The 18,170-nt window shown below is 42.6% G+C and overlaps 1 protein-coding gene across 3 annotated transcripts in view; it reads right to left on the reverse strand.

Annotated features, from left to right (window-relative positions):
- The window catches only part of SLC26A5 (solute carrier family 26 member 5), a 70,070-nt gene that overhangs the window by 21,752 nt on the left and 30,148 nt on the right, over positions 1-18,170 (reverse strand). For 2 of the 3 annotated variants that reach the window (XM_030216123.1, XM_030216126.1), the window contains 8 exons: positions 17,125-17,306; positions 16,000-16,164; positions 14,475-14,627; positions 9,200-9,282; positions 8,298-8,445; positions 5,680-5,793; positions 3,653-3,730; positions 40-135 (listed from right to left, as the gene is read on the reverse strand). In XM_030216123.1, the coding sequence (XP_030071983.1) occupies positions 40-135; positions 3,653-3,730; positions 5,680-5,793; positions 8,298-8,445; positions 9,200-9,282; positions 14,475-14,627; positions 16,000-16,164; positions 17,125-17,306 (1,019 nt within the window). The remainder of the gene's footprint in view (positions 1-39; positions 136-3,652; positions 3,731-5,679; positions 5,794-8,297; positions 8,446-9,199; positions 9,283-14,474; positions 14,628-15,999; positions 16,165-17,124; positions 17,307-18,170) is intronic. The other variant, XM_030216124.1, reaches the window with a different exon arrangement.

Raw genomic sequence — 18,170 nt, forward strand, 5'->3', positions numbered from 1 at the left:
GTCAATAGCACAGAACAGGCCTCAATATCTGCCACTTACCAGTTCAATCTTGCTAGTCCTCCAAAAATAAGCTATGTCCGCAAACTGTTTAAACATCCCTTTCAGATTCACCATTACGATTGCAGCTAGCACGGTCTAGAAAGAAATGTTCATGGCTTTTTAGTGACCCTCTGAAAAAGTCCCATTGGGAAATCATAACAGGGGATCAACCACACCACTCAACACACAGACTCACTCGGTTAGAGTTACTAAACATAGACAGACTGGCACTTTCACTCAATAATGGGAAAAGACCGCTCCCTCATGAGAAACTCATGGCACCCTATGATAAATGCATCCTCAGGCTTTTAGCTTTGGCCAATATGAGCAAATAGCAGTCACTAATCTTTCCTGCTGAGTCAATGTTGTGAACTCTGGTCCTGGAATGCACAAATAGGTCAAGATTTCAGGATAGCCTGGCTCTTGTATGTATTTTATTTATTTATTTATAGCATTTATATCCCACATTTTCCCATCCAAGGGCAGGCTCAATGTGGCTTACATTAGTCTGCAAAAACATACATCAATTCAGCAAATAAGAAAATACATAGAATTTAAAGAGATTAGCGAGTAACAGCAAAGTAGAGGAAAAGGAGAAAAAGAGTAGTAGAGTTCAATATATCGCTCAGTGGTTAGAGATGCTAGGCGGGTCTTTAGCGTAAGCTTTTCCAAATAATAGGGTCTCTAGAGATTTTCTGAAGGTCAAATGATCTTGAATAGATTTTACTGATTTTGGTAAACCATTCCACGAGTGAGCGCTAACATAGGGAACGGTGGATGCATAGGTGGTTTTATACTTCAGGCCACAACAGGTTGGGTAATGAAGATTCAAGTACGTGCGAGACGATCTGGAAGAGTTCCTAGATGGTAAGTTGATAAGGGCATCCATATATGCTGGAGCCTCACTGTAGAGAATTTTATGCACCAGGATGCAAACTTTAAAAGTTATCCGATCCTTGATAGGAAGCCAATGCAGTTTCTCACGCAGTGGTCTTGAACTCTCAAACCTCAATTTACCATAGATCAGCCTTGTATGCTAATATATCGCATTACTAGTCCTAATATTATCAATAGAAATCAAACAAAATAAAACATGGAAAAGAAAATAAGATGATACCTTTTTTATTGGACATAACTTAATACATTTCTTGATTAGCTTTCGAAGGTTGCCCTTCTTCGTCAGATCGGAAATAAGCAAATGTGTTAGCAGATAGTATATATAAAAGAAACATCAAAGCATTGACAGTCTGACAGAGTGGGAGGGTGGGGGTATGCATGGGGACATCAAAGCATTTCCTCTGTCAGACTGTCAATGCTTTGATGTTTCTTTTATATATACTATCTGCTAACACATTTGCTTATTTCCGATCTGACGAAGAAGGGCAACCTTCGAAAGCTAATCAAGAAATGTATTAAGTTATGTCCAATAAAAAAAGGTATCATCTTATTTTCTTTTCCATGTTTTATTTTGTTTGATGTCTATTGATAACTTTTAAGAGTGGACTAACACAACTACCACACCTCTCTAGTCCTAATAGAAATTCTGATAACTAGCTCTATTTGCCATCACTGACGTATACTGAACTTACTGGTATTCTATATGTTCCATGCACTGTATATGTACAAACTGTCCACTAAAATACTAGTGCAACCATCCCACATGTGCTATACATATTTCCAGTGCCACTCAAAAAAATGTTCTATATCATTGTTCACAATTGTCCTGTTTATGAATAATACCCAAGGCACAACAGTAAGAGCCCTGTTTACTGAGGAGTGCTAACGTTTTTAGCATGCGCTAAAATTAGCGCGCAGTAAACGCTAGACACACCCATAGAAATATATGGGTATCTTTAGCATTTAGCACATGCTAAAAACGCTAGCACGCCCTTAGCACAGCTTAGTAAACAGGGCCCTAAGTGTTCCATGTTAGACTGAACCTGTGTGGAATGTTCCATGAATTAGGGACATTTGGACTATATGAATCAGAACAGCACTAGACTGGGTTCAAAACACGAACTAAATCTTCTCACAAGAAGATGTACTAAAAGAAAGTAAACCATCACATTAAACTGAACTGATGATTAAAAGCACTGTGGAATGCAAGAAGAAACCGGCTCCTGTTGGTATAATGGTCCGTTAAACATGTAAACAAATATACAGAAACCTGGCATCCTTCTCTATAAAATATGATGCTTGTGTTGTGTTTTTCACTTTTTTCTCATAAATGTGTAAATACAAAAAAAGAGAGAGTGGGAACACCAGTTATGTGTGAAGTCTATGCAGTGCCAGGGAAAAGTGGGCCAATGATTAGACACCTTCTGTGCACGAGCTAAATGGGTCCCGGGGTTGGATTTCAGATACGGGAGAGCCCAGAGCTCCACAACCTCCCAAGCACAGTTGAGAGCAACTGGAGGGGATTTAAAAGTCAAGACTGGTGCTACTTTGTAGGGATGCCTATGAACTGCGATTTTGCAGCACAGTGGAAGCCTTGCTGTTTAGCCAACATGGCAGCTTCAATATTGGATAGCCTTCTTTCAGCAGTGTTATATTTTTAACAGACACCTGACGCAAGCAAGAATGTCAAAACAAGGCCTTGAATAAAGCGAATGGGCTGCGTCGGCATTATCACACCGGCAGCTGCTAGCAAAGCTTTGCAAACAGGGGGGGGGGGGGGGGGGGGGGTTAGAAGAATAAATTTTAGCTCAATATTTTCTGAATATTAGGGCCTATATTTTTGACACAAAATTTGCTTGGTGGGGGAAATTAGCACTGCCTCCATTTGTCATACCGCCTGATATTTAGCGCTATTTAACCAGTCAGAATGGATGCTGACCAGTTAAACAGCACTTAACCAGCTATCCACTGACAGTCAGCAGAGGATAACCGGTTATCCCTGCTGAATATCCACAGTTCACGGCTAGCAGATAACTGGTTATATCCCACAAAATAACTGGCTATCCGCCAATTTTCAAACGGGTTTGGTGGTCATATTTGTAATATCTTTGGCCGGTTTGAAGATATCCGGCTATTTCTGAATATTGACATAGCCGGTTATCTTTAAATCGGCTGAAAAACCCCCGGATATTCAATGCTGGTCACCAGAAACGGCCCTGCATTGAATATTCGGGTTCAGTGCAGACTGCAGGAGACAGCCCGGCTATCTCTCATGGTCTGAATAGCAGGGCCATAGTGTCCAGAATAGAAATATTGGGATTCTTGGTTTCCCCATTTCAAAATTATGACGACACATTTACCCTGTCCCGGTATTATCCAACTGCTTCCATACAGACATCAGAATTGTCTAACATTCACCTCCTTCTCCCTCACCAGAGATGGATTAGCTGGTCAGTATAAAATGCACCCACCCTCCTTTCCTCCTCTGTCAGACACTCATGCTTACCAATCCCAACCCTCTGGCTGCACTCTTTGTACCATTTGCGTATCAGAAGGGGTTCCCATAAATCTCACACTTATTCTCCTTACACCTAGAACGTGAGTACATCACACTGTAGCCCCAGTGCCCAGGATATCTGAACCCTGGTCTCTTTAATTACAGAACTTAAGCAGCAGACTGGTCCCTTATAAAACAGTCGAGCACCTCTAAACCTACCTGTGGCAATGGCTCAAAGAGATACCCAATAACCAAAATAACCAGTAGCACCATAAATGATGACAGTAATCCTGCAATCTGTGAATAAAAAAAAAAATTAAAAGCATTACATTTCCAAAAAAACATACTTATTTTCCACTGATCGAAACAGTCTTCCACCAATTCCTTTGCTTAATAAACAAATGATTATATTTAAAATAAACTACAAATCAGGTCTCCGCAATCCTAATAGCAAATGTGCATTAGAGGTGTGTGCAAGGATAGGGAGTTGGGACAAAGGAAAACCCATGGAAATCTGCAGAAATCCGCGGGGATGGAGACAAAAAAGACATTACTACTGCAGGGATGGGAGGGGATGGATCAAAAGTGAATGGGGATGGGAGGGTTGGATTGGAAATGCATTGGGATTGAAGGGGATGGGGACCAGATTATGTTCCCATGCACACCTCTACTTGGAAACATGTCTTAACTGGTTCCTGGTCACCATGATTTCTCAAAGTTTAGAATCTGGGACAGTCCCTACATTATGGAAGCTTGCATTATATTTGCCCTAAGATCAAAGACCATAAGCTTCCGGCTTCTTTATTTTTATTTTATTTGTTACTCAATGTAGCTTATATAGTACCATAAAAGCAATCGCCAATTCCGGTATGGACAAATACAAAGTGATATAGTGGTAGAATAAAGTTCATGTGTGACAGACACATTAGGGAATCGTAATGGAGAAGAGTTAATTTATGCCCAGTACTAGCTTTGGTTTCGTTGTATTGCAGTTGTTCAAGCATTTAAGTTGGGTTGGTGGGGTATGCCTTTTTGAACAGGTTGGTTTTTAGGGAAGACAAGGCCATAGCAGAGAAACTGAATGAATTCTTTGCTTCAGTATTTACGGAAGAAGATGTAAGACATCTGCCTGTACTAGAAATGGTTTTCAAGGGTGATGATGTGGAGGAACTGAAAGAAATCTCTGTGAACCTGGAAGATGTACAGAGCCAAATTGACAAATTAAAGAGTATAAATCACCTGGACCGGATGGCATACATCCAATGGTACTCAAAGAATTCAAGCATGAAATTGCTGTTAGTAATATGTAATCTGTCATTAAAATTATCCATAGTACCTGAAGATTGGAGGATGGCCAATGTAATGCCGATTTTAAAAAGGGTTCTAGAGAAGTTACAGCCCGGTAATCCTGTGCTGATGACAGAGACATTTGCACCCTTAACTGGCATCTGGACTGCATAGCTACTTGGCTCCATTCCCATAAAGTTCAACTCAACCCTGAGAAAACTAAGGGCCTCATTTTTAACCATTCCGGGGATTGCTACATAACTCCCCCCCCCCCCCCAATATAAAATATGCTGGCAGAGAAACCTATAACTTTTGTTTCATTTATAAAAGTCTTAGGAGTCTTTCCAGATGAAGCTCTGGCTCTGTAGATGGTTTATTATTTTTACATAGCTCAAAATAATTGTTTTCTCATAGTTCATGTTAATAAATAATGTTTTTCTTGCATATTTAACAAAGTTATGTCTGTTGTTTTCTGTTAAATTTTAACAAGTTATAGGATGAATTTTACGATTTGTTGAATTTACAGGATCTTTTAAATGTGGGATGGGGATGGGAAAGAAAACTGTGGGATGGTAGCACTATGATGGGGATGGGGACAGAATAGAATTTGACTGGGGACATGTAGGGATGGGGAACCAGATTATATCCCCGTGCACACCTCTTTACGTGCATATAAAAACGAACACTACAATGCCTCACAAAGTTAAAAATACAAAACACTTTCCCCTCTCACCTCCCTGGAAACACAAACTTTCTATTTCTCCATAACCATCACCCCTCTGGCATGCCCAGACCAGAGGGCTCTTTCCATACCCATCATCTCTCCAGCGAGGGCTCCCTCCATAACCATCACCCCTCCAGCATACCACGACTGGAGGGCTCCCTCCATACCCACTGCCCCCTCCAGCACACTTCCACCTGAGAGATTTCTCCATACCCCCATTTAAGGATGTGCTCACCTGAGTTTTTCCTCCAGTGCTCTCTTGAACAAGACTGCGCGACATTGAACAAGTGATCACAAATGTCTGGAAGAAGGAGCTAGCGGAGTTGCATATCCCCAGGGCAATAAGTTCCTTTTAATACAAAAAAAGGCTTTTCATATCTGCAATGTATTTGCTATACTTTGACTCTAGTAATGCTAAGGAGGATATTTTCCCTTCTCTTACATAATAGGCAGAGTCTAGCCTGTTAGGTTCAAGTTGATTCTTGGTCCCCTTATTCCAAGTTCATTTCCTACCTGCTCTTTCCATAGCTATAAACGGCTATACATGCATCATGCTTAATCTCCCATTAGGGACATTAAGATATCCAGTAAGGGTTCATGCACTTGGCAAATCAAATTAAACTCAGAAAGGGGGAATGGGACTTGATATACTGCCTCTCTGTGGTTTTTCCAACTACATTCAAAGCGGTTTACATAGTACATACAGGTACTTCTGGGGCAATGGAGGGTTGAGTGACTTACCCAGAGTCACAAGGTGGGAATCAAACTCTGTTCCCCAGGATCAAAGACCGCTTCACTAAACATTAGGCTACTCCTCCATGCATGTAAAACTTTCCTTTCATGAGATCATTTTTTTTTCAAATTTATAAATTTGTCAATTAAACCATCAATTCACAAACATTGGGTGAATAGCATAGATAGGAGGGGGGATAGAATGATATTCAGAAAACATTGTACAACCTATCACTAGATAAGTTTTATTATGACTGAGAACTGCTATCTTACAAAAAAAAAAGAGACACAAACAAACAGATAGTAACATAGTAGATGATGGCAGATAAAGACCTGCTGGTTCATCCACTCTGCCCAACAAGATAAGATCAAGCATGCATATGTTGTTATAAGATCAAGCATGATATGTTGTTATATCATATGCTAGGAGCTGAGTTGTTCTTGCCATTTTCAAAGCACAGACCATAAAAGTCTGCCTGGCACTGGCTTAATGTCCAATACTGATGTTGTTGTCGAAGCCCACTCCAGTCCAACCAGATCTATCTAGCCATGATCAGTTCACAGATCGTAGATGTCTGCCCAGCACTAGCCTTACTTCCCAACTACTGGATTCGCTGCTTAAGCACAATTAAGTTGTTTTGCTTCCATTCTCTTTCCATACAGGAATCCTTTGTGTTTATCCCACAAATTCTTGAATTCTGTTACCATTTTTGTCTCCACCACCTCCTGCAGTAGGGCATTCCAGGCATCCACCACAAGTACTTCCTAACATTACTCCTAAGTCGATGGCCTGGTGGGTTCAAGTAGACTCTAAGCCTCGCTTCCTTTGACGTCATTTCCTGCTTCTGTCAAGTCCTGCCTCTGTCTGCACAGGAGGCAGCCGATGCTTAACATTTGCTGGAATTCCTTTTCTAGCAGTTATAAATTCTGAAAAGAGCCCAGACAAGGCTGTAAGAGTGGTGAACGTTGAGATAGCAGCCAAAATGGTTACTACAGGTACTTCGTACATAAAGGGGTCTTTTCGTTTAGAACTGCTAGAAAGAGAATCCCACTGAAACATTAATATCCACATTTAATTTTCTTTCAATTATGAGGAGATAATAGCATATAAAAAACTGATTACTTTAGCCATTCCCAGTACCATATTGGCCAAATATAAGATGACGCCCACGTCTTCCAGAAAAACTAAATTCGAAAATGCATATGAATATGCTTAACTCATTCTCTTATTCTCTTCCTTCAATTCTACCCCTTCCCTTCTCACCTTATAACAATATCCACTCCCCCTTCACCTCTAATCTTTGTGAACTCCACATGGGCCACTACTAATGCTTCCAGAGTCCTCTCTGGTCAATACAGTCCCCCATCCTGAACGTAAGTTCCTCCTCTGCATTTCCCAACAAACAAATGTCGCTTATGATTCCACTGCCCTGTCCCCAACTGGGTTAAACACCATTGCCTCCAGTCATGCAGGGTCTACACCTTCTGTGCCAAGCCAAGTGGGAAACTGCTGTTTACACCCCTCCCTCTCTGATCCTGGGGGGAACTGCTAGCTCTAGCCAAGAAGGGCCAGGATGTAATGTCTTTACCTCCACATTGCCTACCAGGAAGCTGGCTTGGGAAATAACCAGTATACTTGAGTGACTTCGGGAGGAGCCTGGCCTTTGACTAATTCTTTGGGTGCGGGGGAACCAGTTGGTGCTGGCATCTTTGGAGCAGCCTTACAGTGGCAGTGGTTTATGCTTTGTTTATTTTCTATTATTGCCTCTTCTGCAACAGGTAGAGGGGTAATATACAACACTAATAAAACATAAAACACAATGCAGGAAGATGTGAAGCATCATCTCTGGAGACAAATATGGAGAACTGCCCTCTACAGAAGTAAATATGTGGAAGGCCATTGGTATTGGGCAAGGAAGAATTCTGGATATGGAAAATGTCAAAATAAAAGACCTATGGTTATATTTGGGCCAATAAAGCCGTAGAACTGCTCTGCTGACCTTCTGCAGAAGCCATTCAGGGGTCACAGTATCACAGTTACAGCAAGAAAGAAGATATAGAGAAAGCTTGAAAAGCAGTGCCCACCGCTGACCCACCAAATACAAACTCAAGCTTGTTTACCTGACTGCCGTTAACAGTGTAGCCATGCTTGAGTGCAAAGATTTTGGCCATTGAGATCGTCATGGAAAACCCAACAATTGCAATTGCCACTGCATCCATGAACACTGCTGGAAGGAAACTGAGATCAGGAACAGATGGAGGGCGAAAGCTGTTAAAAAAAAACCCCAAAAGGAATACAAGAGCCATTAGCTTGAGTACTATAATCTGCATTGCTCAGGGGAAAGAGATTCTCTCCCCTGCTGTACGTCTCATGAACGGTTAAAATATTGAACTGTGGCATAGTTACTGTTAATCCATAAAACAAAAGCCAGGCAGATTATGCAGATGGCTGAGACTTCTTTCCACAGCTAAAGAGAATTAGGACTTTCTAATACTTTGCTACAAGGCAGTGTAACCAGACTAGCCACATCATTCGCTGCACTTTAGACATGTTTGCCTGAGCAGCTTTCTGGATAAATCTTGCAGCTGGAACTTCATTATAACATAAGAAGTAAATTAACATACTGGATGCCAAATCAGTCTCACCTCGACCAGAAGACAAGTCACAAACACCCTCACTCAATGATCAAAAGAAATTATTAGGGGGGAGGAGGAGGGGAGATGAATCAGCACTTTCATCTAACTGAAGGGATATGTTCAGAAGGGAAAGGTAACTAACCACTAAACAGAGAACATAAAGATAATTTTGTGGGAAAACACAATGCTATCTGCAGGACCTAGCAATGCTTAATTGCTAACCATACACTTAGGAAGGCACCAGAATCTCATATTTGCAGGTTTCTTTGTTGGTATTTTAGAAATATGCATTACAAAATGGTTTGGTAAGAGCAAATTTTGCATTAGCAGAACATCTGACCAGTGCATCCTTCGATGCATGGTGGACGATTCCTCACATCTCTCACCCTGTGGGGATATTTCCAACAACTTGCACCCCATACGAGCCCGACAGATTCATTCCAGATGAAACTCCAGTTCCAATTATTACCTACAAAAAAACAAAAAAAAATCCTCCATGAAGCAAATGCCAGGAAAGACCAAGGATCTTCTTATTGTGGGTATTACATGGTGTTTGCTTTCTTTTTTTCTTTTTTATGAGCTGTTCCCGCTCCTTTTAGCAATTTAGCCAAACTTGCAAACTGTCGCAGGCATGACTAATATATGTATACCAGGTCATGAACTTTGAAGTGAGTTAGTAATCCTCATTTGTGTGGAAACTGAAGGCTAACTACCTGCCTTAAGACATTAGGGGGTAGATGCATCAAGCAAACGTAAAAAAATCAGAAACGTAAAAACCTTTACCGAATCTCAAATAACGAAGCATGCTCCAAAAACACAGCCCCAAAAGTTTGGTGCGGTATTGGAAAGAACGATGCACTAATCCCCGTCGGTAATCGGCTCGTAAAGCATGCGCAAAGCAGCCAAGCATTATGCTGGCTGCTCTGCGCATGCCAGAAACGTAAGAAAAAAAAAGAAAACACAAACACGTGGCTCCCCACTTTCCCCTGCATGTCTCCACAAACATTAAAGGATCGGGAGGGGGCAAAGGCGCTCATCAGCAGCGTCCTGTATGGATGGCCTTGCCTTGCCCCCCTCCCCCCGAAGTCCCCGCTGCTCCGTTTGTGAAATAAAAGCTTTTAAAAATGAAACCTTTGCAGTTGCTGGGCTCCCCCTCCCTTCCTGTGTCTCTCTTCTTTAGTCGGCAATGCTCCGCCTCCTGCACTCCTCCACCTCCGTGCCCCGCCCCCCCGATTTCGTCCCCTCTGCTCCCCCCCCCGACCGGACCCCCCCTCCACCATAATGGCCGGTGCAGCGCCTCTCACCTATGTTTGAAGGCGCTGCACAGGATGGATCAGCTATTCTTTAGCTCTTCTGTGTCCTCCGATGTCTCCTTTTTCTTCCTGTGTCCGCCCTCCTCTGACGTCAGCTATCTACGTAGATAACTGACGTCAGAGGAGGGCGGACAGGAAGAAAAAGGAGACATCGGAGGAGACAGAAGAGCTAAAGAATAGCTGATCCATCCTGTGCAGCGCCTTCAAACATAGGTGAGAGGCGCTGCACCGGCCATTATGGTGGAGGGGGGGTCCGGTGGGGGGGGGAGCAGCGGGGACGAAATCGGGGGGAGCGGGGCACGGAGGTGGAGGAGGGCAGGAGGCGGAGCATTGCCAACTAAAGAAGAGAGACACAGGAAGGGAGGGGGAGCCCAGCAACTGCAAAGGTTTCATTTTTAAAAGCTTTTATTTCACAAACGGAGCAGAAGGGACTTCGGGGGGGGGGGGGGCCAGGCCAGGCCAGGCCGTCCATACAGGACGCGGCTGATGAGCGCCTTTGCCCCCTCTCGATCCTTTTTTAATAGTTTCCTTTTTTATTTTAGGCACAGGGAAGCAGGGAGCCACTTTTCTTTTAAAACATGCCAGCAATTTGGTTTTTCATCGTGCAGGGGGCAGTGGGGAGATGACAGCTCAGGCTTTAACGACAGGTCTGAGCTGACGTTAAATTTCTGGTGGTAAGTGAATCGTTGCTATCGTCGGTATGGTTAGTGCATTCCGAATTGTCTACATTTCAATGGTAATTTCTCATTTGCATTCCAGTTTCGTTAGCTGCTACTACCGTCGAAAAATAGGCTTTAGTGCATGGAAAGGATAGGAAATTCTTCCTTAAGGGCTCATTTAACGATGAAAAACGTTTAGTGCATCTGGGCCTAGAAGTCTACTGCAATGCTGGAAGCAAAGAACTTTGATCTGGACGCTCCTCCCCTTTATTGCTGAAAAGTGAAATTATTTTTCAACAACCTTTTTGTGGGGTTGTTTAAGTTATTTTTGACACTTTGAATATCTTATGATACCGGGAGATTATTCATAGTAAATAGTAGGGAGGTTTTAGTGGAGTTTTGTTTTGGGGGGACCAGTGATGTTCTTCTGGTCTGTGTTGCAATGACCATGTTTATGCACTGAGGTCCTTTTTCTTCACTATATAGTAAATAATTGAAAAAAAAAAAAAGGGGGGGAAGGACAGTGTTAATGCCTTTGGCATTGAGAGAAGGATTTTGTTACATAGTAAAACATTAGAAAAGCATGCCCGTTCCTTGGCCTCTATACAGGGCCAGACTCACTGAGCCCAGCAGGGAAGAGTTCTCTTGTGACAGATGCAACAGAAAATCCCGATGCAGAAGGAACACAAACTTTGGGAAGAAAGCAGTCCTCTAACTTAGTGGAGAACCTGCGCCTGCTGTGGTGTGCTCCCAGTCCCTTCCTCCCTCCCTATGGAGCCAGCATGGGGGGGGGGTGTCCACTAGCGAAAGGGCAGTCTGCAACATGGTCACATGTAGCAGGGGCTCCATGTTGATCAACAGCAGCTTCTCTCAGGTTTGGCCCAGCCAGTTTCTCTCCAGAGTGGGCTCAAGTTCCTGCCAAAACTTTCACGTGCATGGTGCACCCACTATCCTGCCAGTGTTTGCTGAAGTGAGAACAGCGCTCGACACACTCTTCCAGTGTCTCCATCAAACAGTGCCCAAGCATCTGCAAAAGGGGGACACACCACTCCTATGACTGCACCAGGCCCAGCTACTGCTGTTGATCCTCCTGCATTACTCTTAGCACTCTACGGTCTTCCCTTCTCTCTCTCTCTTCCAATAATACCAACGAAGGAGTCCCTACATGTCACAAGGCTGAATACCACTTCCCCTTGTTCTGCAGCCCTTCCTCCTCAATGTATTCCCCTAAGGGTTAAGCAAAGGACACATGAATTCCTTTGCTTACCCAGACTCAGTTAGTTGACTAGATTTCCAACTTGTCCCAGGAGCCACCACCAAACCAAATCCCTGAAGAATGCTGAAAGGTAGCATGATATGATGAATTTTCAGAGTTATTAATTTTGCTGGATAGATATATATAAAAGTGTTTTACAAAAACTTTGAATATAACTTGCTCAGAATCAGAAAGAAGATCTGGCCCCATCCTCCTCCTTCAGACCACTGATAGCCTGAAACCAAAGAACTGTTACATGGTCAACCAGTGTGTAACAAAAGCAGGCTGGGTGGATACAAGAGAATTAATCACCACCATTCTCCAAGAACAGGATCTGTATTTTGACAGTAAATCAAAGACGCTGGACATGACAAAAGAAAGACCATCTACCTGAAACTCCCAGACAATGACTCTCTTAATCTTGTCAAGTACAGTCTGGGGTGTGTACCACAGCACATGGTCAAACATGAAGCATGTGAGAAGCTACCATGCCTCCAGTTTCAACTATCCCTGAGATTTGATTGCATTGATACACCCCACATGACCCACTCTTATGCCCCAACAAGAATTATAAAAACAGTACTCTCACTGAACTCTCTCTGGATCTGCACCGCTTTCTCTGGACTCTTCCTGAATCTCCCTGGGCCTTTACTGGACTTCACACACACAAGGTAAGACCTTCTCCAGGTTCCACTCCCTTCCAATCTGCACATGGTGATCCTTGCTGGGAGAGAAGGCTTCTATCAAAGCTACAGAGACAAGACCTCCTTCACTACTCCAACCAGCAGCAGAAAGAATACATCTAAGCCTCAATCAAAGCAGTCCTTTTACAAAGGTGCGCTAGCGTTTTTAGCAAGCGCTAAATGCTAAAGATGTCCAAAGTGAGTTACTATTAATCCAGCATAATTAATAATTCAGACTTTCTAACCATATTTATCATGAGGCACATTTCCCTTGTATAGGATCCCTAAACTAAGAGCTAAAATTATTGCATTACCTGTATTGTAAATAAACTTTATCTGTACTTAAGAATAAGAATCTAGTCCTTATCTTCTGAGCACATTTCCTTAAACATTATACAGTACAGGTTAGTGCAATTCCCCAACATATATATTAAATTCCTCTTGCATAATTTAAAATTTATTTAAAATAACATATACATCTTTATTACAATGTCTGTCTACCAACTGCTGGAGGCAGAGAATATAGAGAACACTGAGGCGACTGTGGCTGCACAGTGCCCTATATAGGGCAGGAGTTCACAAGCTTTTGTTCTCTGTCTTCTGGTAGAGCGGCATAACCCACCTTTCTTTGGGTTGAACTAGTGGACAATAAAGAAAACAAGTTTTCGAGTGTAAGTAGAAGAACATTAGTGTTTTGGTTAACATAGTATATGATGGCAGATAAAGACCAGGATGGTTATCTAGTTGAAGAATTAAGGGCCTCTATTTATCAAGCTGCGCTAAAGGTCCCCAGCAGCAATGCCGACAAAGCCCATTTAACATTTTTTAACATTTCTAAAGCGCTACCAGGGTTGCGCAGCGCTGTACAATTAACAAAGGACAGTCCCTGCTCAAAGGAGCTTACAATCTAAAGGACAAAAAGTGCAGTCAATCAAGATTGAGGCAGTCTAGATTTCCTGGATAGGGGTACAATGGTTATGTGCCGAAAGCGACATTGAAGAGGTGGGCTTTGAGCAAGGATTTGAAGATGGGCAGGGAGGGGGCTTGGCGTATGGGCTCACAGAGTTTATTCCAAGCATAAGGTGAGGCGAGCCAGAAAGGGCGGAGTCTGGAGTTGGTGGTGGTGGAGAAGGGTACTGAGAGGAGGGATTTGTCCTGTGAGCGGAGGTTACGGGTAGGAGCGTAAGGGGAGATGAGGGTAGAGAGGTAGTGAGGGTAGTGAGGGGCTTGATCGGTATTGTCGCATGGGAACCACTAGCGTGGCTTGATAAAAAAAAGAGGCCCTAAATGTTTTCCTCTCTCTATGGAAGGGACCCTCAGTACATGCTGCACGAACACCTGCACTGCACAAGTAGTAGAGAAAACATGACACACAGAGAAGAAATAAGGAAGATTTGGCCTTGCTCCCATCTGTCCACGCTATCACCAGATGAACAAAAAAGCTCCAGCAAATTGAGGTTTCAACCTCAGAATCTCAGCTCACAGGCTGTGCACAAGATTTATTTTCCACTTCTCTAAATCTGTGACAGAGAAAGCACATTCCTTCTGGATTTATTCCCAGGACAGTGCTCAGGTTAGACGCCACATGTGTTGTTCTGCGCAGTGCTTGGGCCAGCCTTTTCTCTGCCAGGACCTGTGACTACTGCTTTATACTATCAGTCGCAACCCAATCTAGGAACCATGCTGCAAAGTGCTAAGCATTAGGCCACTGTCTATCTGTTGGGTGAAGTGAAACGTGACTCTACACTTACCACAATGATCTCCATAGGAATTGGAACTGGCAGTTTCGTTTTAAAGCGGTCATTAATTTCCTTGGCACACAGCAGCAAAACGATACATATCGCTCCAACAATTAAGGCTGCAATATTGGTCTCTGTGATATCTGACAGCACGGCAATTATACTCTGTAACGTAACAGAACAAGGCAATTTACTCACTGAACACGGCATACACAGAAATAATTGTATTTCTCTCCAATATCCAGAGCTATTCAGTAAGCCACTAGAAGTGGCCGAGAATAAGCTACCACTTCCCAGTCTTAGCCATTTCAGTGCTGCTGCTCTGAAGATTATGTGTATGAGGATCACACCATTCAAAAGCTGGCACTGACCTATCTGCCCTTCTAGAAGGAAGAAAGCCCAATTAGCACCGTGCCAGTTGCTGGGCGATGCAGTAGCCACATGGCTTTTTCCCAGGGCCAGCTGTTGAAGCACTGGAATTGCCATCTGCCCTTGCAGAAGGAAGAACGCTCGGCTGGGGTGGTGCCATCTGTCCTTCCAGGCACAGGACCTGATTAAGAATAGCCCAAAGCCTCAAGAGCTGCAATCGAGTCTAGATTTTCAGGACACCTTCACTGAATGTTCATGAGGTATATTTGCACAGATGGGGTCTAAAAGACAGATCCCTGCGTGGATTGCTTGTTTTGTTTACAGCATTCAATGGCTAGAATTGCCTGTCCCTGTCCTGAAGGCCAAGAATTGCTCAGTACCGTACTATCGTGTGAAGAAACAGCACAAAGGGCCTTCAAGACTGGAGTAGACAATGGTTCTTTATACTGTACCATCAATGCTCTTATATTCAGCATATTTCACAGGATTCTACGTGGACAACAAAAAGAATAAACCTCAACAATAAAGGGAAGCTACAAAGTATAATAATACACCATTGATAAAACATAATTTAGAACAAAGATATGTTTTAAGAAATTTCCAGAACAAAAGCAGGAGGATGGTTCCCTAAGCTGCCTAGGGAAACTATTCCATAACCTAGATCCCTGAAAGGGAAACTACAGCTCAGCCTGTTTTTAACTCCTGTCAGGGAAGGAAATCTGAGTTTCATCTTATGAATCGTACGCTCTGCTAGCTGATTACTAGGAAAATGTAAAATCTTAATAACTCCTTAAGAGGTCAACCTTTAAAATGATTTAAAAATCAAATAGCCCACTTTAAAAGCTATTTTTGCAATGACTGGAAGTCAGTATAAAGAATCCAACAGGGGTGTTGCTCTTTCAAATCTGCCCAACAGGAAGAAATTCCACGACATTTTTTTTTCTTTTTGATACTGTCTAGTGTTAAAATCCTCCACAGTTATTTTCAAGCCCAGCTTCTCTTCTCTGTTCCCTGGTCAACATTTCCTTTATGTGATGCTTTAACATTTATTTATGGATGACTATCAATGTACAAAGGCCAGGAAGTGTAACTCTCACACTCAATCTTTCCCCCAAATGTGGCACAGAACAGAAAAATATTGGTGGCAAAACGTACAAATGTGACTTACATATATCACAGAGAGGGGTCCGCTGTATCTTTTGGTTTTGATTCCAAGGAGATACTTTAACTGAGACGTGAAGACGTGCACAGCTGCCGCAGTAGTGAACCCACGCACCAGGGGCTCCGTAAGGTAGATGGCTACAAAACCAAACCGAAGGATTCCCAAGCACAGCTATTCAAATAAAAAAGGAACAACAACTGTTGAGCGACGAACAGCTTATTTTTAGAATATTTAGGGGCCCTTTTACTAAGGCGCGCTGAAAAAAATGGCCTGTGCTGGTGTAGGCGCGTGTATTGGATGCGCAGGTCCATTTTTCAGCGTGCCTGCAAAAAAAAGGCCTTTTTTGGGGCCGAAATAGACGTGAAGCTAAACAAAAAATTGGCGCGCGGCCACTTTGGGCCTGAGACCTTACCGCCACCCATTGACTTAGCGGTAAGGTCTGATGTGTTAAACAGGCGGTAATCGTCAGTGCACTTACACTGCTGATTACTGCCCGATTAGCGCCACGCGGTAGAAAAGAAAAAATATTTTCTGTCGCACGTATCGGGCACATGTAAAAATTAGAATTAATTGCCTAAGCACGCGGTAGCCAGCTGGTAGCTCTAATTAGACGCATGTTATACACGTGTAGGTGCCTACGTGCCTTAGTAAAAGGGCCCTTTAAATTCAAGTTCAGGGGAAAAGCTCCCAGATACTATTCACCCACAGATGTTGCATCAGCTTTCATAGAGAATGCAAGCACATAAGGAAAAAAAGTTAACAGTAGAGAGACTTATATTTCCTTTTTTTTTAAGCTGGAAAAGCACAGCCATGGTGCAGTTTCAATCCTCACCCTAACTCTGCCTCCACTTCAGGAACAGTTCAGTTAAATATGGGTTAAAGTACACGCACAGCCTTAGCCATCCTGAAGAGAGAAAATTACATTGATTCTAAATTCCTGCTTCTCAGACTGACGTGTGATGCAGTGACCACTGCTCTATCAGGATAACCAGATAACTGTAGGGAGCAGCAGGGTTTAAAATGCCAATTCATACCGCTTTAATTTAAAACTTGTAATTCGGGAGCAATAATTATCTTGATTTTCTTCTTTGTGGGAGCTTTATCTCATTCCATGAATCTCAGGGACCTCACCTGGATGAGTCCTGTGAGTAAGGTCACAGCAGCAGCAACTTTCACCCTCATATCATCTCTTGCTGCATATTTCTTAAGGTCGGTGTCATTTGTAGAATTTGTTTCCATAATATTAAACATTTCATCAGGAGCCATCCGAACAGCAACCCCGCCGATCATCAGGCTGATCACTGCAAAAGTGCCTAAAATGAACAGAATCGGGAAGAATATCCAAGGTTATCCTAACACAACACAAGTTCATCCACTCCATTGTGAATTTGTTACAGAAAATCCTATGTCCCGATTGGTTCAGAGGTTCGATCACACCCATGAAGGTACTGCCAGCATATCACCAGGGTTAATATCTACATCAGCAGACCAGGATTTTATATCTTTAGACTTGTTACACTGTTATTTGAATGTGATCTTGTTTTCGTCCTTCCTTCCACTATGCAATGTCTCTTTCAGACTTTTACAGGGAGAAGCTGTGGAATTAGATGGAAATGGCTCTCACCAATCTACCCTCTAAATTAAATCGGGAATTTTTCAAACTCGTATAACAATACTAAAATCCAAAAATGTTTGAAAATATCATATGTGTGAGTCTCGCCTTGTGCAAGGAACCTGAAAACCAAATTCCTATCTTTTCTTAATTACCAAGGAACCTCAAATCTCCTACTGGGGGAATTACTGCAAATATCAATCTGCAAATATAAATCTCCACCCCACTCTTATAAGGAGTCAATTACTATCACAGGTCCTAGTGGGAGAAGAACAGGAGAAAAACAGACCAGATGTAAAAAAAACTCACGTTTACGTGAGAAAAACGAATGATCTAAAAAATTCTCTGTCTCCTACGCCACTATAACTATGAAGCACAGTGAGACCACACACATAAGCTAAATCACAAATACATACTAATGGACCCAGACCTGACCCTCAATACAATCAATCAAAGGCACCTCTCCCTAACTTCAAGAGCTTATTCAAAATCCTTCAGCTGTTCAAACTACCATGTAAAAACATGCACAGCACTTTTACTTATCAGTTTATTTCCGAGTAATCTC

The sequence above is a fragment of the Microcaecilia unicolor genome, chromosome 10, assembly GCF_901765095.1.
Source record: "Microcaecilia unicolor chromosome 10, aMicUni1.1, whole genome shotgun sequence".
Taxonomy (NCBI): Eukaryota; Metazoa; Chordata; class Amphibia; order Gymnophiona; family Siphonopidae; genus Microcaecilia; species Microcaecilia unicolor.